Below are 26,184 nucleotides of genomic sequence, written 5' to 3' on the forward strand. Positions count from 1 at the left end.
TAACAGGGTGTCTCTTGGCATTGTCTGTATTTAAAAATCAAGGCAAGATCGCTCTAGGCCCTGGAGTTAATTTGACACGAGCGTGCATTGGTTTAAAGGGAACACGCATTAAATCAGCTTTAAAATTCAGTGATTCATGCCTGGAAACACAGTATAATTGGGTTATAATTCTAACTGTATCTTATTTTGAAGATTATAGTCATTAGAATATTTGGCGAGGGCCTTCGAGTAAAAGCAGTATCGTTTTCGCTTCTCGGAATGACACACCCGTGGGGAGGAAAAGAGAGAATGGCCGCTGAAAAGAGAGATGGAGAGACTCGCCTGGTGTCCCCCCGCCTAGGAGTTCCTCGGTCCTTCATGCCTCTTGAACCAGCTGCCCCTTGTGAGCTCCTGCTCTGTGCTGACCTCTTTGCACCTTTTCCTTTAACCCCCAGGCGGCGTGGGTATGATTACAATTCCCATTTTGCTGATGGGAAAACTGAGACTTAGACCCTTGGTAAGGGCCCCAAAGAGTCTGCATTGGCATCCAGGTCTGTGCCCCCACAGCCCCCACCCTCCCTTATGCTGCCACCCCACCTCTGCTTCTAGGGTCACGTGAAGCCAGATGGTGTTTCACAGCCAAGGAAGGAAGGCAGAGGGTTCCAGAACCTGGGGTCGAATCGTTTGCCCCAACTTTCTGGGCATTTTTCCCACCGATCAGATCGTAAGAAGTCAAGCTGAGGGCTGAAGGTAGGCCCAGGCCTGTCGGGCCCCATGGTTTAGTGTAGGAAGGGGAGTTTGGCATCTGAAGAGGAGGATTCCCAATCCTCGCTGCTGCTGCAGTTTTACCTGCCATGGGTCTTTGAAAATGGTGTCTTGCCACCGTGCTCCTCGGTTCTTCACCTGGAGAATGAAGGAGATTCACTGGTGACATACGAGGGCCCTTCCGTTCATTCCTGCAGGTCCCCAGGGAGCTGACTTTTGAGGTCATTCCTGAGCTGTATGTTTTATGCACTTAGAACATGCTATATAAATGTTTGCTGGAAAGGTTAGAGAGATGGATACGTAAACACTGAAGGGTTGGGAAGGCCTGCTGAGAAGGTGTCTTGGCCAGCCAGGATGGGAGACCATCGGTCTCCGCAAGTCGCCTGTGACCTACAGCTGCCACCCCCTGGGGTCGTGTGGACAATGTTTAAGCTGCCGCTTATAGGGGTCTATTACACACTTCACTTGGCCTTTGCATTTCTGTGGATGTCTCTATCGCTGAAATGAGGAAATGAGAGAGAGCAAGATTTCAGATGGTCTCACCATTTGCATTGCTCAAAATTGATACCCAGCCACCCATGAAATTGTGTTCACGGAGAGGCAAACCCACCACGCCGCCGCGCACAGAGCAGCATCCGACCGGAGCGAGAGGGAGCGAGAGGGAGCGTGGCCCCCAGCCCTTCCCGGGGTCTCTGACTAACTGCCTATGGGAATGACAGCAGGAAAGAAAAGGCCAGCGGCCCCGGCACACACTCCGCAAAGGGAGGAGACCCTGGACGCTCGTACGCATTGATCTTTTACTCATACCTAAAGGGAAGGGGACATTCGTGACTCCAAAGCTCTTTTTAGAGTGGGTGGGCCCCACCTCTCGCTGGAAAGAAAGCCGAGGGGGACTCATTCCCAGTGCAAACTCTGGCTCCGAAGAACGCTGGCTGTGTTCAATCACTTGCCAAAGGCTGCCGTTTTTCAAGACAAGCATGTTTCCCAGCAGACCTGGCACAAGTCATTGGGAGTTGCTGCTGAACTCATTCATTGTCCACAGAGCCCAGTATAACTGGCCATTCTCTCCCGGCGGGTGTCAGTCCCAGCCTGCCCCCATCTTATGAAGCAGCCCGATTATGACACCTCCAAGAAATCCTGCCGGAGCCCTCCCGGCCACATCCCATTGTGTGGCATGCAGGTCAAAGGCCTGAATTTGAACCTGGGCTTCACTAGTTTCTGGCTCTGTGGCCTTGGACAAGTAGCCTGACTTTGAAAGCATCACCTGTCAAAGGAGTTATACGTGTAACAGGGAAGAATCTGGATTCACAAAGGAAAAAATTAGTTGTTTTTTTTCACATCCATCACTTCAAGTTCCTGTTCCATATGAGTAGGGAGACTTAACCTTCGCAAATTTAGGGTCCTGCCATTCCCTTAGGGTGCTAGCTGGTTTCAGGGGGATTTGTATGATGTTCGGGTGTTGAGGGGACTTCCATTAGGGACTTCTCTGGTCCTCAGTCCCTAATGGAGCTTCAGGACTGGCAGCTTTCTCGGGGTCTCCTTGCCTTACTTAGAGGCGCAGACATATCTCCACTGCTCCTCGTGCTCTCTCTGTGAGACCATCTGTTCGTCCGTCCAGATGCCCAGACCAGCATCCCCTCCCAACATCACACACCCCTGCCGGCGCTCAGCCCAGGCGACAGGCTCAGGTGCCCTCCCTCTGCATCTCTGTTGTCTAACCTCCCCCACACACCCCTGCCTGGGCAATCAGTTCCTTGTCTGGGGGAATCCAAAGTTTCTTCCTCTATTTTCCCCCAAATGTTGATCCAGACCCAGATCCTCCCCACCCTCTTAAGAGTTTCAGCTTCTGGAAATGAAACTGGGGAAGAGCCTCAGCTTTAAAGCCCCGCCTGCTCTTCTCCCTGTCACAGCCCTCCCTGTGGCAGCGAGCAGAAGCCAGAGAGGGAGGGAACGGGGAGGAGTTAAAAGAATAGAGGCTCAGATCTCAGACATACTATCTTACCACTTAAGGATTAAATAAAATAGCATATGAAGGAACTCACCATGTTTTAGGACCTCATAAATGATGGCTATTATTTTTCCCCCCTGTGATCTGTTGGCCACATTATCTACATCACTTTTTTGAAAATTAATCATGCTCAGCCTTGGACCATCTATTGTATTGGCAATTTGCTCTTTTATATTTTCCCAGTTTCTACACTTTATTCTCCCAACTAAATGTAAGCCCCTGGAGAGCATGGTCCACATCTTACAATTAATGGAATCTAACAGAAGGGCAGGCATACAGCAAATGCTTTAAATGTGTGCAGATCTAGCCTCAGGAATCCAACATCATGTTCCCAAAGATTTGGCGAAGGTCCTTTGTGTTAGAAATCAGGTTGGTGTTTTTTTTCTTAAGATAATTCATGAGCATGTTTATATCTAAATATTAACAGAGGAGTCATGTGGTATCTGCAGACACTCTGGGCTAGATAGTAAAAAGAAAGAGATTTTCAGTGTATCCATTATATTTTAAAGTCCTGCATCACAACAACCCCTGAGTGCAAATATATTTCAAATTTTATGCTGGCCTCCTATTGCAAAATGCTAATTGAATTGATTTCCTGGAGCTGCATCGCTGATAAATAGAGTACATCACAGATCTGGGATTTCTGAGTCAAAAATATAGAACGTGGATGCTTTGCTGAGAGAAAAGAATGCGTAGGAAAATGTCTTCGCATTCAAAAGAGCTGCAGAGTTTGGTCTTTAAGGATGGAGCTGCTGAATGGGCTCTCTGGGCCTCACGGGACCGGGCTGGCCAGGGCCGCCAGGAGGCCTCACCGGATGGATATAGTCACACTGTGAGGCGCATACTTCACCACTTCCTACTTGTGGCCTTGGGTCACTTGTTTCTCCTCTCTAAGCCTGAATTTGCTCACCTGTAACTATAGAATAGCACCCACCTCCCAAGTGTCTGATGAAGAGTCAATAATAGAATGTATGTTGAGGACGTCACAGGCGTTAGGAACACAGTCCACACCCAGTTGGGAGCTGACCATCTGGATGCCCTGCTCGCCGCAGCTTTGCCGTTCATACCAAGCTCGCACCCTTCTTCCTGCAGGTCCACAGAAGTGCCCTTTTGCTGGGGCAGGAATGTGCTAAGGACTCTGAGGGGCATATTATCCATGGGAGCTTTGAGGGCCTAGAACAGAAGGCCCCAAATTGGCCACCTCAGGTCATTCGTCAAAGCCAGATCTGTTGAGCGTCCCCTGTGGACTGAGCTCTGCAGTAGAGCCTTCTCCTTTCATTTCCGAAGTGAAGATGCTCTGGGTGGAGAGTAACAGCACAGTGGGTCAGAATGGCTCCAGCCATAGGGATGGACGGTGGACGCCCACAGCTGAGACGTCCTGTGGTAGAGCGTGGGGAGGCCCACTCGGGATCCTGCTTGGCCTGACTCTCCCAGCTCGGCCCCCCTCCACTCACTGCCGTGGCTGTCCCTGGTCTCCCTGTGAGATGCTGCAGCAGCTCTTAGCCTGACATCTTCACATAATGACCTCCAGGGAGAAAGGACAGGAGTAGGTTCCAGAAGCTTTCTGGAGAGAAAATGAAAGCTCTTTTCCTAGAAGCAGCCAGTCAATTTCTCCTCGCATCTCACTGGCCTAAATTTGGTCTCGTGATTATTCCTGAATCAAACCCATGGCTTACTGGATGCCAGGTGCTGACTGGCTTCACCTTGGTACTGGGTTCCGAGCCCAGGCCCGACTCAGTCACTGGAGCAATGGAGACAGGAAAACCTGAGGAGCTTTGACTAAATAGAATCCACTCCTGGAGCTTGAGTCCACCCTCCAACCTCAGGGCTGCCATTGCAAGAGGGCAAGAGTGAGATGGGTGTTGGAGAGACACTGCAATTCTGCACACAATCGTGAAATGTCTGCTGCGTGCCAGGCAGAGCGCAGGATGCCGGGACAAGAAGGGGCCCGTGTTGTTGAGAGGAATAAATGAGCCACTTGTGCCAAGTGCCTGCTGCACCCCTCAGCCCCTGAGACCTGTTCAGTATGGCCTTCATTCCCTGGATCATGCGTGAGTGCTCCCTGCCATCTATGAGACAGACTGACACAGCCAACTCCAGCAGTGTGCCAAGAGTGGCAAGAGGAAGCCTGTGGGTGGCGGGCATAAAGAGAAGACATCACCTGAGGAGTCTGCAGAAGGCCCAACCTCAAGAAGCTTATAGCCCAGTGGTTCTTAACCTGGACTTCATGTTTGACTCACACGAGGAGCTTTAAAAACCTACACCAAACCCTAGGGTCCGGGGGTGGGACTCAGCACCAGGACCTGTTTGTCTTTCTAAAGATCCCCAGGTAATTTACACGTGCAGTCAAGGTTGAGAGCCACCTTTATAGGTGATGGAAGACATAAAGCACACATAAACCAGTAACGAACAATGCCTGGTTGTGAGGGTACATTAACATGAACTGTCAGTGTTCCCACGCTCAGGGTGCTGAGAGCAGGGAGAGGGCAGTGCAAGATCAAGGTTAAGTGGGTTGGAGTAGGTTGCCCAGAGACGGAAGGGGTCTGTGCTCGGTGAAGTCAGTGGGGAAGGCCTCCCAGTGGAGGTGAGATCCAAATGGACCGTGGGGAGGTGGGGAGTGATTTGGAAAACCATGGAGAAAATACAAGGAGGTAACTTCCAGGCTGGCTTTACAACATAAGCCACATTGGACAATTTCATGTGCTGAGAAGTGGACCCCAGTGCAGACAGGACTCAGCTCAGTCCGTGGAGAACAGTAGAGAACAGGAGAAGAAAGGCGGAGGTAGAACCGGATCAAGGACGTCCTGATAAGCCAAAGAACCTGAATTTGAGCTGATGTGAAGTCAACTCGTTTTAAGAGAGCTGGCACCCCTGGGTGTGGGTTTTCTGGGATTCCTCAAGCGCCTGTCCACTTCTTAGTGAGACATAAGGGAGCCAGTGCCAGCTTTGGAGCCAGGCAGGCCAGGACGAAGAGTACCAGCCCCAGCGTGTAGCTGTGTGTCCTGGGGCAAGTCTCTCGACCTTTCTGAGTCAGGGACTCTTCAGGTGTCAGTTGGAAACAACGACCCCATCTTTGTAGGCTTGCTCAGGTGAAGTCCCTTGCACACAGCCCAGCGCACAGCAGACTTTTAATCAAGGGTAGCTTCCTCCTCCCTCCTATTCTGTCTTCTCAGACCGTGTGTGTCTCTGAAAGTAACTATTTTAAGATTCCAGGCTTCCTAAACAGGTGCAGCTGGGAGTGTCACGGCATCGGCGGCATATTACATCCTCTTGTTGAGAACCCGGCCACCAAGCTCACCACCTGGGAGGAAAAGTTCAGGTGTAAGGGGCACAGTCACTGTGTCCTTGGCTCCAGAGCCAGGCGGTGCCTTGAAGTGGTGTCTCCTCCCCCATTCCCACAGAAACAGCTGTGCTGCTTTCTCTTCCAGGAGGAGAAGTCGCCAAACCGCGGTTTGCCCAGTTCTTCCACGGCAGCCTGGCCAGTCTCACCATCCGCCCTGGAAAGATGGAGAGTCAGAAGGTGATTTCCTGCCTGCAGGCCTGCAAGGAAGGGCTGGATATTAATTCCCTGGAAAGCCTCGGCCAAGGAATAAAGGTAAGGAAGGAGCCAGCATCGCTCCCAAACAGATTTATGAGCGGGAGGCTGCCCAGGGCCGGTGCACTCTGGGAAATGGAGTCCTTTCCTGCCCAGTGGCACAGAGACAGGAGGTTTTAATAATTTTAAGAATGCCTTCTAGTCAGGAAAAGGTGCTGCCCCTGGGGGCAGGTTGGTGACTGTGACTCCGAATGGACACCTGCTGCCGTCTCCTGAACTTCCTAGAGAAAGCCCCTGTGGGTGGACAGTCGGGCACACGGTCAGTGTCTACCTGGAGGGAGTCGGTGTGTTTCACCTGTTCATTGGTTGGTTGGTTATTCCCCTAAAGGAGCCGAAGCAGCGTGCAGGAAGATACTTTTAACCTTTTGCACTCGGATGTCGAGTGTGACTCGACACGGTTGCTTTTTTCTCGGTTCCTTTATTCTAATGCTAACCGTGTCGAGTCACACTCGACATCCGAGTGCAAAGGATTAAAAATAAAAAGTTTGGACCATACATGGTGCACATTAGAAAGGAAGGTCAGAGCCGGTGGGCTAGAATTAGAAGGCAGATGTGGAGGTCGCTGGGTCTTTGATTGTTGAGTTGAGGCATAGATTGAGCTCCGAGCAATCTCTGGCCATCGAAGGGAATGTAAGCAGACTCAGGATTTTGATCATGTATGCAAAACACAAACATTTGAATAATCCAAAAGAATCAAAGCTGTGTTCTGAGCAAAGCTCCTCCTGAGGGCAGGGGAGAGCAGGGGAGAGCAGGGGAGGAGGGGAGGGCAGGATGTGGCCGACTCTGCCTCAGCAAGCACCTGCCTGACAGGCAGGCATGGTTCTGGCCTCACCTGGATCACAGGAGCCCCTGCCTGCATGAAGGCTCTGGGGTCCTGAGCAAAGAGCAGGATAAACATCCTGGTCGCCCGCACTCCATCACCAGGGACCCCAGCCCCTGTGGAGCTCCGCTGCCCTCCCGCCCTGGGCCCGCTTCTCCGGGCTGGGAGGCAGCCCAGCAGCGGAGAGCCCTCTGACTGAAGCTGCATGGGGCTTGTCAGCTCTGATGGGTGGCTCTGGAAGGGCTAGTGAGCTGAGCACATCGTGCTTTTGTCTAAGTCGAGGTCGAGTCAGCAAACATTCCTTGGACGCCCATGTATTCCGTCTTGGCTGGGTAGAGGGGCACAAAAAGGAATGTCCCCAGCTTTTTGTCTTCGGGAAACTCAGTCCTCCTTCCGAGCTCCAGAACCTGGGGAGTGGCAGTCAGGTCAGGGAAGGCTCCTTGGAGGAGGCAGCGGCTATGTGATGGAAATATGAACAGGGCTTCTTCAGGAAGGTGGCTATTCCACAGGGAGTCGTTATCTTTTACCTGCTCATTGGTTGGCTGGTTGTTTACTCCGCTACAGGGACTGAAGCAGCATGCAGGAAGATATTTTTAAAAACAAAAAGTTTTGGGATGGGTAGGAACCAACCAGGAAAAAGGCAGGGGGTAGAGGAGGGCAGGGTGGTCACTCTAGCCAGAGCCAAGAGCCTGCGTGGGAGCAGAGGGCTGAGGAACCCGCAGTGCACCCTGGGACTCCGGGGCCCATGTTCAAGTGCCCAGATTGCAGGACCAAGGTAGACAGTGTGACCAGAGAGGTAGACAGAGGCCCCCAGAGGCCACGTCAGGGAGCCTGTTAACTATGTTTAGGTGTTTACTTTTTTCCTGTCAGCCACAGGCAGCCATGAAGTACTCCAGGCAAGGGAGCATGATCTGGGCCCATGTGGGGTTTAGGATGCTCACCTGGAGACTGGGTCAGAGGGGGGTGATGGTAGAGCACATGCAGGGTAAGGCAAGAATGGCTTTCCGGAACCTTGTTTAACATGCATTAAACACACACACACACACACACACACACACACACACACACGTGCTTCAATAGCTAATCGCCACCATGGAAGGAAACTCAGAAGACTAACTAGTGGAAAGGCCGTGTTTTATGGCAGCGGGTCCAGGCAAGCCCCTCACGGCACATGTCACACACACACCCTCACATGCAGAGCCTGGGTTTGATCCTTGACCTGCCTTTTGTGGTTTGTGCTATTTCCTCAGTGTGCTGTCAGACCAACGATGCAGAAATCCCCCCTCTCTGTCAGATTCTGGGTTTGCTCCTGGCCCCTGAGTGGGTCTCCTCTTTGCTGGGTCATCCCGTGGGGGAGGCTGGTCTGATTTTTCAGGGTTCCACCTGCTCATGGCCAGTCAGTGCAGAGGGTCATTTTACATCCTTAGGGCACCGCTCGCCAGAACTGGAGCGCTGTGTGAGGGGTTAACGACAGGCACACGATTTACAGTGCACCCACTGGGGCCCTCGTAAGTTCGTTATCCCTACGCCTCACAGCAAATTAAAGAGGCTGACCCCATTTCAGAAATAAGGAGAGTGGGGCTCAGAGACTTGTCCCAACTCGGATTAGAAGGCATTCTTAAAATTATTAAAACTTCCTGCCTTCCTGCCTCCATTTATCCCTCATTTTGTTGCTGAATAGTGGCTATTATTTTCCTTCCTGGTCCCCTGCCTCCTCTCTGGCTATTTGAAAGAAGGGAAGTCCTCCTGGGATTAAGGAAACTTCCTGTCAGCTCGCAGGGCCCAGTCGGTTTCTTTATTTCACTGATTTCCCCCGGATCATGCACATTTCTGAGTATCTCTCCGGCGTGTCTGGAGTCATTAAAGTGGTTGGGTGGCTGCTGTCCTGTATCCACACAAAACCCTGTGAGACAGCCGCCTTCCTGAAGAAGCCCGGCTCTGATCTCCGTGCATCCCCCCTGTGGCTGTCATCTGCACAGTGAGGAAGGGTGGGCAGGGCAGGGGCTTTGGAACAAGACCCTCCGTGGCTCAGATCACAGAGCGACGTTTACTAGCCGGGTGGCCGTGGGCAAGGTGCTCCATCCTGTAAGCCTCACTTCCCTCATGTAAAAATGGACTTAATCTGTTGCAGAGATGTTGTAAGAATTGAATTTTATGCATATCTTTATATATATATTTATATATTAGATATAGCAAAGGTGTAGCTATACACACAGATATAGACATAAATATAGTTATAGCTATAGAAATAGATATAGATAAATATAGATTACATATATATTTATAGCTATAGAAACAGATGTAGAAATATAGATATTATAAGTTGATATATATAGACATAGATATATAAATAGATACTGATATAGATAATATAGATATAGCTGATAAAGATGTAGACGTAGATAGAGGTATTTAGGTTAGATATAGATGATATAGATATATAGGTATATTTAGATAGATGTAGATATAGATACATAGACATAGGCATAGGCATAGATATAGGTACATAGATCTCCCCTAGCAAACCTAAAATCTCAAAAACTCAGTTTCCTTCTTCAGCTGGGCTGGGCTTGCACGTCTTTTGGAAAGTAAGCCTGGGTGACAGCTGTCGCAGAGGCAGATCTGCTGGCCCAGCCCAGAGAGCCTGGCAGGTGTCCGAGGGAATAATGGCAAGGTGCCTAGACTGCCACGGCCGGCCTGTCCTCGAGAACAGGGCAGAGCTTTGAGCAGGAATTTCACCCCTGTTCCAGCCTGGCAATGGCTGGTGACACATGACAACCCTCAGAGCTGACCACACTGCAAAGACCCCCCGCCCAGCAGCTTCGTGGCTTAAAGAAAGGAATCACCGTGGCTACCACACAGCGTCTCAGGGCAGAGTGAACGCTGGGTCCCCAAAAAGCCATCCCTCTGGCAATGCCAGTATCACCCTATGTCCCACACAACTAGAGACCAACCTCCGTCATGCCACAGGGCTGTGAACATTGCAGTTCAAAAAACAAAACGAAACAAACACCTATTCAATAGAAGGCATTACTGATCCCACAAGAACTATGTCAAAGGCTGTGGTAGTCCTTGGAATGTTCTGGCAACCAGATGAGAGTGTTACCTGGAGATCCAACACATTCCCTGACCCGCCCTCCCCGAGGAGGTTGCAGTAGGAATGTGCCCTCTGCTGACTTCCCGGGGCACTGCTGATCCGCCCTGGGGAAGAACATTGCCTGTTCAGCCCTGATGCGAGGCTCAGAGACTGGCCTTCTCTGCAGGGTCATCCCCTTGCTTCATGCTTGTCATGTGCTAGGCCCTGTGATGATGCTGAGGAAAGTCAGTAGACCCTACCCTCCAGGTGCTCCCAGTCTGCCGGGGGCAGCAGGCAGGCAGACAGACAGACAGCAACTCTACTATCCTATAGCAGGGAGGTGATGGGGCAGAAAAACCTCTGGGAACAGAAGTAGTATCTTTAGAAGAATGACCTTGAACCTGCTCAAATCTGAACCTGGTGATTGGTGAACACTCAGAACTACTGTACTGTGACTCATCAGTGCGTGGCAGCCAGTGAGTCATGCCGGGCCGGAGAGAAGCCGGCGGAGGCTGACGGCAGCGTCACCTGCTCTAGGCCAGGGGACTCTGCGTCCAGCGCAGCGAGTGCTGCTCGTGACCAGACGTCACAGCTCAGAGAGACCCTGCGCGGGGCCTTCAGCACAGGAGGGACCTGGAGCGTGGGGCAAGGCGAGCAGCAAAGGCAGGGGAACCAGCACAGGCAAAGACTCAGTGCAAACATAACTACAATGTTAAGAATTATGACAAAAGCTACCATACATTGACACTTTATATGCGCTATCACATTGAAGCCCCAGGCAGGCAGATGCTAATATCCTATTTTAAATGAGGAAATCAAGTCCAGAAGGGAGATGTGTACTCCAAATTTGTACTCCATCTGTAGTTTGTACCAGAACTGGGAGATGGCCATCCACACAACCCATCATCTTCCAGGGATACCACAGCCTTGGGGAAGTTAGAGTCAGCCTGGGGAGGGCCCAGTTCCTCCAATGGGCTAAGTGACTGCAGTAGAAATGACTCAAAATCTCTCTGGCTTCATGCTTAAAAGTTTATTTTTCTCACACTAAGTTGGGGGGGGGGGGCCTGGGGGGGGGGGGTCCTGCCTAGAATGCCACAGGCCACCAGAGCAGAGAAAGAAAAAGGCTGGAGTGTCCTGCAGGGCGTTTGACCAGAGCTGCGGCTTCACTTTCTCTCACATCTCATCGGCCAGATGCAGTCACAGGGCCTTGCCTTCCAGTGGCAAAGGGGAGCTGGGAAGTGCAGGATGCCCTGGAAGGAAAGAACAGGATTTGATGAGCACCAGTGATGACTCCCGCAGAGGCTTGACTGAAAAGACACGTGACTGAAAAAAAAAGAGTCCCTCTGGGGACTAACAAGAGGTGATACTGAGTAAAATGGAGGCTGGAGGGGACCACTCACCCATTCATCCAGCAGGGGCTGACAGGGCACTAGGACGAGGTTCTGGGATTCAGGGATAAGACTCGCTGAGCTCATGGTCACTGCACTAGGATCATGATGCTACCACGTCATGCGCATTGTCGGAGCCTCCTGGGGACCGAGGTGGGGGAAGACGAGGAAGCCTCAGGAGGGAACCGTGAAACATTCGCCTGGCAGGTGAAGGAGACAGAGACAAGGCTGTCAGTTGGCCACAATGCAAGGGACGTATGAGGGTCAGTGTCACCATGTCTCATAGATGTTCATGAGACATCCACCTCCCATCATGTCCAGGCACAGAACAAGGAACTCTTATAAAGACCAAGTCATATCAGAAAAAAGCTCAAATAGATAGATTTTTCCTTAGGCCCATGAAAACATACGCAGTCTCCTTCATGGTAAGAGAAATGCAAATTTAAACTACACTAAGATGGTATATATATATATATCACCTACCAGATTGGCAAAAGTCCCAAAGTCTGACAGCATACTCTGCGAGAGGGAGTGTATATTGCTATAATCCCTAGCCATGGGGGATTTGGCAACATTTGTCAAAATTTAAATGCATATACTCTTTGATCTAGCAATTTCATTTGTAGGGAATAACTCTACAGATATATTTACACATTTATAAAATGTTATGTGTACAAGGCCATTCATTGTGGCATTATTAGAGAAAAATTAAAAACAACCCAAATGTCATATTAGGAGAATGGTTAAAAACAAATTTATTGATATTAAAAAATACTATACTGCCGTATAAAAGAATAAGGAAGCTTACAGAAAGAGTTCCAAGATAGAAGCTAGATGAAAAAAGCAAAGGTACAGTATTATGCATAGTATGTAAAGAAGTTATCCTTAAGAAAAGAGAATAATGGAAATCAATGTTCATAGATTATATATTCATAAGAATAATTTGTCAGGATCGGCTAAGCGATGCTGCAGTAATAAATGACTTACGATTTTTCGGTGGCTTATCTAACAACAATCTTTTTATTGTTCACACTGCATGTCCATTAGGGATGGGCTGTAGCTCTGATTCATAGCACGCTCCCTGTGAGACCCGGGCTAATGGACCAGACCCTACGGGAACTGTGCAGGTTTCGTGGCAGAGGGACAATGACACAGTAAACCATGAACTGGCTATTAAATCTCCCACGTGGGTGTCAACCAAACAATACTCTGCCCACATTTTGGTGGCCAAGCAAGTCACATGACCACTACTGAGTGCAACAGGGCAAAAAATATACTAGTATATCCAGCAGGGAAGGGTGCCATGAATCACATGATCAAGCCCATTGACAACAGGACAGGCATGGATAGGCCTCTCCCTACCAGAAAGGGGGGCAGCTCATTATGAACAAGAATGGAATTGGTCGCTAAGAAATTAGTATAACCGTGATTCCCTATGGGATGAGCTTGGAGAAGGTGGTGGATAGGAGACAGAAATTAGATGGACACTTTCACTTAGCACATGCGTCCATTTGAACCAGGTGGATATATTATCTATTCAAAAAAATAACTGTTGCCAGGTAGGTACATAAAAACATATCCATGTCCCTCTTTCCTGTCACAGGAGCATTGGAAACACAATCTGAACCCACAGATATGATCCTGACATCTTATTAATAGCAGTTCCTAACAATTCTTGCTCAGAATTATGCCAAGATCACTAACTCAGACCAGTACGAAAGCCCACCGGAGCGTCGCAGGAGCGGCTAGAGGGTTAAAACAGTCGCCTGTGCACACGGCTGCTGCTCGGGCAGACACTTTGGAGGTGCCTGCGCTGGCCTCCGTGGCCTTTTCACGGGGAAGGAGGGTCTCGTGGGACTGGGTACATTGATGGGCCTTCTCTCCTGTTTTCCAGTATCACTTCAACCCCTCACAGTCCGTCCTGGTGATGGAAGGCGACGACATCGGGAACATGAACCGCGCCCTGCAGAAGGTCTCCTACATCAACTCCAGGCAGTTCCCGACCGCGGGGGTGCGGCGCCTCAAAGTCTCGTCCAAAGTCCAGTGAGTGGAGGCCAGTGGCCTGGGCCCGGCTGAGGCGGCGGGATGGTCCCCCTGCAAAACAGGACTCGCCCCTCTCCACCGTTCCCAGCTTCTCTGCTATCCCTCTGAGGATGCCCCAGTAGATCTTTAGTCTCCTGTTTTCTTCTTAAAGAAAATATTCTGTTTTGCCAACTCAAATGCCTGGAAGGCACTGTTTTTCTGTAAATGCTCAGGGGCTGGGTTTTAAGTGGTGTCATTTAAGGGTACAGGGCGTGGTACATAGTAGGTGCTTGGCCAATGGATATTAATTGAATTAAGGAGCCCAGCCCTGAAGCACTCCTGAATAGCCAGAGTGTGCAAGAGGAAGAAAAGGCACGCTCTGCCCCCAGGGAGCGAGGTAATTTAAGGAGATGAGACTGTTACTGACGCCTGTGGATAACTCCCTTACTCACCTGTCAGTCACTTCTTAGCCACAGCAGCTGCCACAGACGCCTAGAAAGGGGACCCCAGAAAAATTCCTGGGAGGTGGAAGGGTATCTCCTGGTACCTGGAGCCAGGAGAAGGACCCAGGAAGATAGAAGCAAGGGTGGGAAATGGGGTTTGCTGGTTGTCCGTTGCTGGGGTCTGGGAGAGGTGCCAGGATAAAGCCACAGACAGCAATTATGTTCAATAGTCCTATCGATGGACAGGTTCCCCCATCCTCGCTAAAGGCCCTCCCTGGAGGCCTGGGGTGGGGACCAGGCACCTCCAAGTCAGCTTCACTTTACCGTGAAGAGGGACCAGACTGGCCAGTCTCCAGCTTTGGTACCAGGTTTCCTTAAACTGGCAAGGGGAGGGGTGTCCTCTATGAACTAGGGCAGTGGTTGGCAAACTCATTAGTCAACAGAGCCAAATATCAACAGTACAACGATTGAAATTTCTTTTGAGAGCCAAATTTTTTAAACTTAAACTTCTTCTAATGCCACTTCTTCAAAATAGACTCGCCCAGGCCATGGTATTTTGTGGAAGAACCACACTCAAAGGGCCAAAGAGCCGCATGTGGCTCGCGAGCCGCAGTTTGCCAACCACGGAACTAGGGGGTTGGTGCAGCAAAGGCCAAAGAAAACTGGAAACAGGAACCCAGCACCATTCCCACACCTCGCCCACCCAGAGAAGAAGACAGGGGAGCTTACCCTTTCCTCGGGGACTTTCCCAGGGGAGGCAGATGGTGGCTGCCACAGCTGGAGCCCACCCACTATTCCCAGCGCATCCGTCTGGGCTCTCCACTGTAGCCTCGGGCTTGGCCGAGATGCCCAGCAGAGATGCCAATGGCACGCACACCTGACGAGGTCTCATGGGGGCCTCAAGTCTGTCAACATTGACGGAGCTCCAACCATGATGCAGGCTCTGGGTCCGCTTCTCACCATAAGTTGTCACATTTAATCCTTCCTGTTATAAGTAATTAATTGTTCTATAGGTGACGAACAGTGAAGTATTCTAACGTCATTCCCAATCTATAGATGCAGAAGCTGAGGTTCCCAGGGGTTGAGCCCCGTGCTCAGAGTCACCCAGCCCAGGCGGGGCAGCCAGGCCAGGGACCCTTGTCTGTCTAATTTCCCGGGCTTGGCTCCTGTCACCACACCATTCTGCTCCCCGGGTGTTCTGTGTGTTTCAGGGGAAACACACGTGGTTATTACAGTAGCACTCCGCTGGCACACCTGGAACAGGTGTGCTTGTGTGCTATCCTCTCAGAGATCACAGACGGGCAGGCGGTGGCAGGAGAGGTTAGCCCTGTGGTCTCAGTAAGATGGCTGTAACCAACCAGTTAGACAACAATTTGCTTACCAAATTCTAATGCACAAAACAAGCAGTTGCTATCTAATTAACGCTGCCATTGATTACTTCGTTAAAGGATAATTAAAGGTTTCACGGTTACTTGTTGCTGGGATAGAAAATTCCCATTTCTCCCAGGAGCCAATCTTATTAAGTCCCTAGATTGCTAGTCGTTTTGACTATAATGCATCTTTAAACTTAAATGTCTGCTGCCATCCTGGCGCCTTGCAGGCAATCAGGATGTCTTGTCGGGGCGGAGGGAGGAAGGGCTGTCTGCACCCCTGTCCATGGATGCATGATGGGTGGTTCCATCGTGTGCTTCCCAGGTGCTTTGGAGAGGACGTGTGCATCAGCATCCCCGACATGGACGCCTACGTGATGGTGCTGCAGGCCATGGAGCCCCAGATCACCCTCCACGGCACGGACCGCCTCTGGAGACCCGCCGCCCAATTCGAAAGCGCCCGAGGCGTGACCCTCTTCCCCGACATCAAGATCGTGAGCACCTTCGCCAAAGCCGAGGCCCCAGGTGACTTGAAGCCCACAGGTACCGGTGCATCCTGGGTTGTGGGCAGTGGGCCTTAAGCTCTCACGGCCACATCAAATCTCACTTCAGGACAACAGTATGGGACCCCGTAGCAAGGTAGTGACAATAGCAAAACAAGCAACCCCACCTGGAAACAACACAGGTAAATGACAGGAGGGGAGTGAATGGCTCAGCGAATCACCTACCCCCACATTCGTGCTGTGCTGTTGGAGGAAAGGCATTTATGCTAAATGGTAAGTGGCAAAAAAACAAGATGCAAATTACAGAGTACCTATGCATAGACTGATCTCAGCCACATGAAGGAAAACGTACACAGGAAAATGCCCAGAGGGAAACGCGCCTTAAACTAACAGTGACATGCTCGGAGGAGCCTGGGGGCCGAGGGGTTCAGCTCCCCTTCCATTTTCGCCAACTGCAGAATGTTCTGTAGTGAGTGTGATTGTTTTGATGATGAGAGGAAAAGTGAAAGAAGCACAAAGAAAAACACACAACTGCATCCTAATATATACAAGTCAGAGACTTGTTTGGCAGTATTGCTCTGAGCTCTCAGGAAACTTCCCAGTTGGTTCTTTCCAGCGGTTTCATTATTGGGAGGGCTGTTCGGTGAAAGTAGGTAATTGGAGTTATGTGCCAGGGAGAATCACTTAGTTGCAGAAAGCTACAGGATATGCTGCTGGCTTGAGGGAGGTGGAGGGAGGCAGGGAAAAGAAAGAGAAGGGGGAGGGAGGGAGGAAAATCTGGGGTTCGGATCTACAGGAAACACCCCTTTGAGAACTGTCCTTTGCTCCCCGCTCCCACTCCTAAGGCGGCTGCTAATGATGTGCGGTGCCCGTGGGCCGGAGTCCCCAGGGGCTGCTTCTGCAGTAATCCCAATGACCCGCTGCCTTAAGCCACCCTGGCCCCTAGCCAATGGGGCGGTGGGGGCGGGTGGGGGTTCACAAAGCAGCCCTTCTTAGCTCACAGAATAGATGGAGTTTTACCACCTGTCAGGCAGGGCAGTTTCCTAGCTACACTGCAAGGTGCATTAGGTCGAGCGACCTTCCCTCTTTCCCTCATCTGTGCCTAAAATCGGACAGAAAAGGGGCCTCTGACCTCAGTGGTCTCAGGCCATAACTGAGAGCGGCGGGATTTGCTAGGCCTGATAGCAACACACGGGCAAGGCAGGGAAAAGCAATTGCCTGGGTCCCTATCTTACCTTCTGTTTATGAGAGATGCATGCAGAGCACAGGGCCAAGTGCCCGAGGCCTATATTAGTACTTTTAAAAATGTACTCCTATTGTTAGAATAATCATGATCATGGTGCCTTAAACCAGCAGGCTAATGGCATTTGCCACTAGGCCTGAAAGACCCACTCTAGCATCCGCTGCCCCCACTGACTCCCTCTTTGTCCTGTTTCAGTACAAGGACAGGCGTGTCCCCCTTGCACGGCCCTCCTCTCTCACACACACATTTCCATGTCAGGTCATATGTTTGCTCTTTCTCTGCCCGCTGCCTGGAAGGTTCCTCTCGTGCCATCCTCGTCATGGCTGGCAAACATCTGGGCCTCCCACACCCCCTCCAGAAGGCTTCCTCCACCACCACCCTGACCCCAGTCTGGGCCAGGTCTCCCCTGCTCTGTACCCCCACCCACTAGTGCTGCACTCTAGCACAGCGGTCGCCAAATGGTGGTCCGCGGACCACTGGTGGTCCATGAGGTCTGAAAGGTTGGCCACTGCTGGTTTAAAGAAACCTCTAGCACACAACGTTTGCCGTGTGTTTACTAACTGCCCCCAGGAGCTCCACGAGGGCTGGGCCATGGCTGACTCAGCTCTGAGTCCCTGAGCCCACACAGTCTCTCCAGCACAGTGGGAATCAATGAAAGTGCAGATGGAACATACTACCCACATGCAAGCACAAGGGAACAGTGAGAAAATGGCCCCCTACCCAGGGTGAGCCATCAATCAGCCACATGGGGAGGTGGAGCAAGGATGCCCTAACCCAGTAGTCGGCAAACCGCAGCTCGCGAGCCACCTGCGGCTCTTTGGCCCCTTGAGTGTGGCTCTTCCACAAAATACCACCTGCGGGCGCGCATGTACAGTACGATTGAAACTTCGTGGCCCAACCGCAGAAGTCAGTTTTTGGCCTGAGCGAGTCTATTTTGAAGAAGTGGCGTTAGAACACTCAAGGGGCCAAAGAGCCGCATGTGGCTCGCGAGCTGCGGTTTGCCGACCACTGCCCTAACCCAACCTGACGGGAAGCTGGCAGAAAAAGCCCGGAAACCATGAGAAGACCATTTGAAATTGAGATACACATGCACCATTGCTAATGATAGACCTTGTCTTAAATGTGTATTTTGTTTATTTGTTTTCAATATATTTTTATTCCTTTCAGAGAGGAAGGGAGAGGGAGAGCTAGAAAAATCAGTGATGAGAGAGAAAAATTTATTGGCTGCCTCCTGCACTCCCCACACTGGGGATCGAGCCCACAACCTGGATATGTGCCCTGACCAGGAATCGAACCATAACCTCCTGGTTCACAGGTCAATGCTCCACCACTGAGCCACTCTGGCCTGGCTTAAGTGTATATGAATGTGCTTTTACATTTTGCCAATGATAAGTGAAGCCATTGAGATTGGCAAGCATTTAAAAATTAAGCATCGGAAAGTGCTTATAATAATAGCTATCTAGGGAGAGGGAAAGATATTTTTGATATCACAAAAAGTAAAATATAATTATTTAACATAATTCTCTCATCTTCAGTGAGTCCTTTTTAATTTCTATTTTTATAAATGTTTTATAATGCATAAAGTATATTAGTCTTCATAAATAAGTAAGTACTTATTTCAGTGATCTCAGTTCACATATTGCCACGAACAAGCTGCAAGATCAAAAACATTTGGAGACTACTGGCCCAGAGGTGAAGAGTTGACAAACTGTGGAGTCAGAAAGTCATGATTTCTGTCCAGCTCCTCCCCTACTATCTGTGTGATCCTAAGTAATCCACTCTACCCCCCTCGGACCTTCCATTTCCCGTCAGTAACATGGGATAATAACAGCACCCCCTCCAATGTCTGTTAGGATTCCATTTGCATAGTGCCTGGTATGTAGCAATCACTCCATACATACCAATCACTTTCATTTTAAAGTGAGGTTTTAAGTGAGTACTGCCAGCCTGCCCAGCATTCAAATGCTCAGACATAACCCTTGGGAAATTTAGGGCCCAAAATAATCCATCAGGACCAATTTACCTAAGTATTTAACTACAGTAACAATTTCGCTCCATTCGAGCCATGTGTAGCAATACTGCTGCATGCCAGGGCCTGGGCTGGATACTGAGGGCTCAGCATAAAAAGTGCTTCTGCCCCTGAGGACCTCAGAGTCTCCCGGGGACAACAGATACACACCACGACCGCGTGGAGAAAGCTGCACGAGCAGAGTGGGGAGGGGAACTTAACTCTGGCCTCAAATGAGAGCTATTGCTTATGGAGCACCTACTATGTGCCAGACACTGTTTCAATCCTCTCAAGATCCGTGACCTCTTTCCTGGTGAGGAAATTGAGGGGCAGGTATTTCTCCAACACTGCACAGCTTCTCAGTAGCAGCGCTGGTATTCAAATCCACATCTTGGCTACTGTATTCATGTCTGCACACAAACTCCTGCTGCCCAACCTCAGGAGCTGCTGGACCCCCAGCCAAGCAGTGGAGGTGGTACCTAGGGCTACACAGCCTCTCCTCCTGACCCAGCCCTCACCTGGGGTGCAGTCACCGAGGAGGGAGACGATACCCAATCTTCCTCCGTTGTCTGAGTGGTCCTCACGCCTGTGTTTCCCTTGTGTTGGTCTCCCCACAGCCCCCAAGTCAGCAGTCTTAGAAGAAATGCTTCACAACTTAGATTTCTGTGACATTTTGGTGCTGGGAGGGGACTTGGACCCAAGACAGGAGTGCTTGGAGCTTAACCACAGTGAGCTCCACCAGCGCCACCTCGACGCCACCAACTCCACTGCAGGCTACTCCATCTACGGTAAGCCACGCTCAGCCTGGTGGTCTCCTGGAGTGGCCTCGTCCAGGGAGGCACTTCATCTCCTATGATGGTGTCAGGTGGGGGCCCTTGACCTCAGAGCATGGGCTTCTGGCCCTTCCTTTGTGAGCTACCCCAGCATCTTGAAAACCTGGACCACATCCCCACTGCTGGGAGAATCTCCTGTAGAAACGGATATTATAGCAACATTTGGCAAGTTGCGGCCACACATTGTGGTCAGAGCCCACTGTCTGTGGAAATCCTGTGGGTCCGTTTCATTAGCTCCTTAGAACTTTTGCTTCGGTACATTGTCTGCCCCTAAGCATCTCAAGCTCTCAGCCTGGCCAAATCCAGGAGACCGACCAGCCCCAGCAGCTGCAGCCTGTCTCCCCATCTCCTCCTCTGCCTGTTTGAGACAGGTGTGGTCTCTTGGCAGGTGTGGGCTCCATGAGCCGCTATGAGCAGGTACTACGTCACATCCGCTACCGCAACTGGCGTCCGGCTTCGCTCGAGTCCCGGCGGTTCAGGATCAAATGCTCAGAACTCAACGGGCGCTACACCAGCAACGAGTTCAACTTGGAGGTGAGTGCACCCTGCGGTTGTAAGGGGAGCCCAAGGCTCATCCATTCTTTCCCTCGTGTATTCGGGAGCACGGCTGCCACTGGCCCGCCTGCCACTGCTCAACAGCCCTTCTCCCTGCTCGCCCAGGTCAGCCTCCTCCACGAGGTCAGAGTCTCAGACAACGAGCACGTCAACCACCTCATCGTGCAGCCTCCCTTCCTCCAGTCCGTCCACCACCCCGAGTCCCGGACTAGCGTCCAGCGCAGTTCAGGTACGTCACCTGGCACGAGAGACCTCAGGACAACAGGTAACTCAAGACCATCCACTAGAAAGGCTTTTAGGGTGCAGCAGGCATGGGTGCCCAGACCTGAGGGAGGGACCTGATAATGGGGAAGCAGTGGACCCTGGCTCTGAGGCACTCACACAGCCTCCAAAGGGAACTGGTCAGGTAAACAAGTTAGAGACATTATGTAATAACAGAGGTTAGTACAAAGGGCTGGAGTAAAATTTTGCAAGTCCTTTTATTTATATATTTTTTCATCTTTATTGTTGAGAGTATTACAGATGTCCCCTCTTTTCTCCTCATTGTCTCCCCTCCACCCGGTTTCTGCCTTACCCCAGGCCTTCACTATCTACTGTCTGTGTCCATAGGTAGGATCCCACTCCCCTTCCCTCTGAGATTTGTCAGTCTGCTCCATGCCTCTGACTCTATTTTATTCACCAGTTTATTTTGTTCATTAGATTACTTGTTCGTTTAGATTCAATTGTTAATAGCCATGTATTTGTTGCTATTTTATTGTTCATATTTTTAAATCCCTTCTTAAAGAATACCCTTCAACATGTCATGTAATACTGGTTTGGTGGTGATGAATTCCTTTAGCTTTTTCTTGTTTATGAAGCTCTTTATCTGACCCTCAATTCTAAATGAGCTTTGCTGGGTAATCTTGGTTGTAGGTCCTTGCTACTCATCACTTGGAATATTTCTTGCCACTCCCTTCTGCCCTTGTGTAGCGGTGTCCTGTAGGGCTCAGTGGCTCAGTCTCCCCAGTCATCTGAGCTGGGCACTCTAGGTGCACCCCTGTGTGGTCTGTGTGCACAGTCTTGTAGTTGAGCCTTGATTGCTGTTGGCATCGCTGGGAGGAGTTGACCTCCAGGCTAATTGGCTGTGAGGACCAGCTGCAACTATAGTGGGAGAGCTGCTATGCAGGAAACACCCCTATGGAGCAGGACTTGCTTCAGTGGGGCTTTGGTGCTCACTGAGTCTGCCTCTTGAGTGTGGTGTTTATGGATGTGTAGAGTTGTAATCTGCTATGGTTTGAAGCTATCCACTGGTTCTAGGGCCTCCAGGGTGGTGCAAAGTCAGCCACTGCTTGGGGCCCCCCAGCAAAAGCTACAGAGGGATTTTAAGACAACTGCTATTTTATTGGATTTGGAGGTGCCCAGGCGAGGCCCAGCTGTGAAGGAAGGCAGGCTGGTGCTAGTGCTGGGTCTTGATTGATAGATTTGGGGCACACTGTCACCAGCTGCAGCTTGTTTGAGAGATTTTAGCGAAGTCTGAATCCTGAGCCAGGACAGGCCATTCTTATGGAAAAGCTGCTGCAAACAGCTTGGGTGGGGCTGCAAATTGGATGGAGTGGAGTTCCCGGGAATTCCCAGTGTGGACCAGACTGATGGAGACTCAGATATGGCTGACAGTCAGCTCTGGGACCAGGGAGGTCCCAGCACAGGAACAAAAACCCCTGTGAGCACCCCTGTCCGGGAGAAAGCCACCCCGAGTTCCTGCCCCGATGCCAGACTATCAAGTTCCTACTCATATGTATCTGGGTCCCCCAGAGCCACCCAGTGCTAGAGCTCAGAGGGCACGAGTCCAAATGCATTCCTGCGCCGGCCTTTAAAAGGAACAGCTGGGTCTCCAGCAGCCTGTGTCTCTCTGAGCCCCAATTCCCACTGGTTTTTACAGCCCATAGTTTTTAGGACTTCTCTTCCCAGCTCTGAGACCCTGGGCTGGGGGTCTGCTGTGGTGCTGGGACCCCTTGCTCCTCACGGGCGGCCTCCACAGGGATGATCTCCCTCCCGGCACACATGAGTGTCGGACCAGCCCGTTGCTCGCCTCCACCCCTCCTACCAGTCTCAACGTGCTTTCTTCTTTACTTCTCAGTTGTAGTATTTCCATTCAGCCAGCTTTCAGATGGTTCTGAATGATTGTTCTGTATTTTAGTAGTAATTTTGATGTGGTATGGGAGGTGGCAAGTACAGGCATTTACCTACGCCAACATCTTGGTTCTGCAAGTCCTTTTGGGTCCAACTCAAAGCCACATCCTATATGAGGCTTTCCTTGAATCCCTTACATATGCTCACATACATACACATGTGCACCACACTGCAAAGTCCCCTACCTGTACTCTGTCCCAGCACTTGCCATATTGTATTACTACTGTCTGTTGGGCACTGTGTTGTTCCTGCTAAACTCCATAGTACCTGGCTCTCAGTGAGAGCTGTCCTTTAATTTGAGGGGAAAGCAAGAGATAGAAAAGAACTTGCATTTATTGACTGCCTACTATGTGCCTATGTGGAAGTGCACATAGATCATTTCATTGGCTCCTCACAACTACCCCTGGGATAGGAATTAAGTCCATCATATGGATGACGAATGTGAAGCCCAGACAGAGGAAGGTGCTGACCCAGAGTTCTGCAGCCGGAAAGGGGTAGGGCAGATTTTAGCCTATGCATGGGTCTTTCACTCAGGCTCCATGGTGACCTACAGTGAGCTGGTCCTCCATGTCACGCGGATTCCTTCCTCATTCCAGTGGTCCCGAGCATTGCCACGGTGATCATCATCATCTCCGTGTGCATGCTAGTGTTCGTGGTGGCCATGGGCGTGTACCGGGTCCGGATCACCCACCAGCACTTCACCCAGGAGACCGAGGCTGCCAAGGAGGCCGAGATGGATTGGGACGACTCTGCGCTCACTATCACAGTCAACCCCATGGAGGTGATCCTCACCCCAGGGCGGGAGCTTCACTAGGATGCTTCCCCTCCGCCCTCTGTCTTTCTTGTGCCAGAAGCCCTGCCCCGTCTAACCCAGCCCCAGAGGTCCCCTCCCTCCGCTGAGCATCTCCAGCCCTCTCAACCTGAATGGCCCATCCTTCCCCATCAGCTGCACTCACTGGTTAAAAACGTGTGAATTGTTCTCACCCTGCAAGCAGAACCAGACATTTCTTAAGGCGAGCAGCCATGTGGTGTCTATCGGTTGCCACCCCCGTTAGATTTAGCTGGGAGCTAACACTTAGGGACTCAGTATTGAATTTTTGATTAATTAACAGTGCAAATTAAATGGCTTGGCTCCATGCTGCCTGCAGAGCTCATTTAAAGGCTCGGAATAGGTTAAAACAGAAATACAACATTAATAGCTGCCATTTATTGAGCCCCCCATTATGCCAGACGCTGCACAGCGTGCTCTCTATGCGCACCTCATTCAATCTTCCAGCCACCTGTGAAGTCGGAGTCATCACCCGCATCTGCCCAGGCGCAGACCGACTCAGAGAGGGAAGTGCTCGCACGCCCATAGGTGGCAATGGCGGTGCCATTTTCAGACTCCAGGTTGCCTGAGTCTAACGTTCAGATCTTGCCAGCTAGCCAACAGACCCCAGGACCATCCATGAATGTCCGAAGCCCCTGCTCTGGGCATATGAGTATCAAGGGAAGCCATGGCATCGTGCCCATTAGTCCGCCCGTGGGTACTGAGTGAAGTAGAGCCGAGAGGAACAAAGTGGGGAGCCACTGAGACATGAAAAGAAGGTTATCCCAGCCTCATCCTCAGTGTCCCCCTCAACTGGCCTAATGCTCTGATTTTAAAGCCTCCCAGTCGATGTGGCTCAGCACGTGCAGTGGGTGGTGCTGAGCCACCACTGTGGAGACGCTAGCATCTCCACCCCGGAAGAGCTGAGCCCTGGGTGCGGGCAACAGCCACCAATCCTGGATCAGTCTGAGTACCAGGCCAGCGTGTGCCTTCCCAGGGCTAAGCTGGTGATGCCAGCAGTCAGTGAAGCCTGAGCAACCAGAGCCGAGGGGGCTGGAGGTTCAGGGAAGACTTCTTGGAGGAGGCTAGCTTAAGGGGGGGCCTTGAAGAATGGGTAGGATTGGGGGGAGGCAATGGTAGAAGTGAAGACACTCCAGAGATGGGATGTGGCCAAGGAGGGGCACATGTCTTTTACAGCCGGTTCATCAAAGCATAAATCCAGAAAGATTTGGCCAGAATCACAAAAACCGGGGGCAGCAGAGATGGGACTAGGGACTAGAAAAAAAGTGGGGTAGAGTAAGAGGGTCAGGGGCAGACAAGAAAAATGAGGACCGTGAACTTTGTCCCTCCCGGAGGAATGCTTTTGAAGGGCAGCACACCTGAGTCCTGGCTCAGATGACCTCCTGCTCCGGGAGACACTACATTCCTACCTGGGAAAGGGGGACAAGCTGACCCGCCATCCTCTCACTGAGAAGCAGACACTGAGGACTTGGCCAGCTCATGTCAACAGGCCCCAGTAATGCCAGAAAACAGACGTGGGCCTGAAAGCTCACAAAGTGACGTGTGCAACTGGCTTAAATGTCCAGAGTCTAAAACACACGTCTCACCTTGACTTCATGGCTCGGAGTTTGCTGCTCTTTCTTGTCTGTGTCCTCGGTCCTCTGCTCTCCCTTTCACCAGAGGACCTGGTGGGTCAGCATTAAGGGGAAGGAACGCCAAGGGGCCCTCCATGTGGCCCCTCCGCAGCCCCTGACCAGCGTTTCCCTTCTCTTCCCGACTCCCAGAAACACGAAGCACCAGGGCACAGGGAGGATGAGACGGAGGAGGAGGAGGAAGTGGAAGAAGACATCAGCTCCAGCAGCAGCGACTCAGACGCCAGCGACGAGGAGGAGGTGGAGGGAGGAGTGGGCAGGGGCAGACACGGGCAGAGCGGAGCCAGGCAAGCCCAGCTGGAGTGGGACGACTCCACCCTCCCCTACTAGTCCCTCCGTCTGTGCCCGCCCACTGTCCCTTTTGTAAGCCACACCTAATGTATGTGAGTCTATCACTGTCACCTCGGATTTCAATGACACTCTGGGCAGGCCTTCCCCAGCCTCCTGGAACCTGCCCTTGATGCGTGGGCACTCCCGTGCCCCAGCCCTGGGTTGGTTCCAGGAAGCCCAGCCTCATCCTCAGTGGGGAGTTCGGGGTGGACTGTCCTGCCCCTGACTCCCGGGTCCTGTCAGCCAGTCTGCAGAGTTCTGCCTTTGCTCTTCTCTGCAGTCACCTCCTTGAGCTCCGTGTCCCCAAGACCCTGGGGTTCCAACTCACTGTGTGCACCAAACTCAGTTGTCTCTCCACACAGACCAGCGGGTTCCCCTTACCTGACTCTCCAGATGGCTTCCCTCAGGCAGGGTGGTTGGACTTCACACATCTGAGAGCTTGTCCTCAGCACTTGAAAGGGAAGCCCTTGCTGAGGCGGGAACCAAGCTCACAGGGAGAGGCTCCACACTCATGCACGCACACACGCTCCCCGGTTGGCAGAGCCTTTCCCTTTGACCTTTCTGAGACCAGACAAGCGTACGTGAAAAGTCCAAAACCTGGGCCACCGCAGGGCCTG

At 51.3% G+C, this 26,184-nt stretch overlaps 1 protein-coding gene across 2 annotated transcripts in view; it reads left to right on the forward strand.

The window, feature by feature from the left end:
- CLSTN2 (calsyntenin 2) overlaps window positions 1–25,567 on the forward strand; it is a gene marked incomplete at both ends in the record, with an annotated part of 541,803 nt that extends 516,236 nt beyond the window's left edge. Inside the window, 8 exons of one of the 2 annotated variants that reach the window (XM_079795724.1) lie at window positions 6,181–6,347; window positions 13,526–13,674; window positions 15,792–16,009; window positions 19,838–20,008; window positions 20,442–20,587; window positions 20,714–20,837; window positions 23,374–23,558; window positions 25,370–25,567. In XM_079795724.1, coding sequence (XP_079651850.1) covers window positions 6,181–6,347; window positions 13,526–13,674; window positions 15,792–16,009; window positions 19,838–20,008; window positions 20,442–20,587; window positions 20,714–20,837; window positions 23,374–23,558; window positions 25,370–25,567 — 1,358 coding nt within the window. Of the gene's footprint in view, window positions 1–6,180; window positions 6,348–13,525; window positions 13,675–15,791; window positions 16,016–19,837; window positions 20,009–20,441; window positions 20,588–20,713; window positions 20,838–23,373; window positions 23,559–25,369 lie in introns of both variants that reach the window. The other variant, XM_079795725.1, reaches the window with a different exon arrangement.
- Between the last annotated feature and the right edge of the window lie 617 nt (window positions 25,568–26,184).

Source organism: Cnephaeus nilssonii (genome assembly GCF_951640355.1).
Source record: "Cnephaeus nilssonii genome assembly, chromosome: 17".
Classification (NCBI taxonomy): domain Eukaryota; kingdom Metazoa; phylum Chordata; class Mammalia; order Chiroptera; family Vespertilionidae; genus Cnephaeus; species Cnephaeus nilssonii.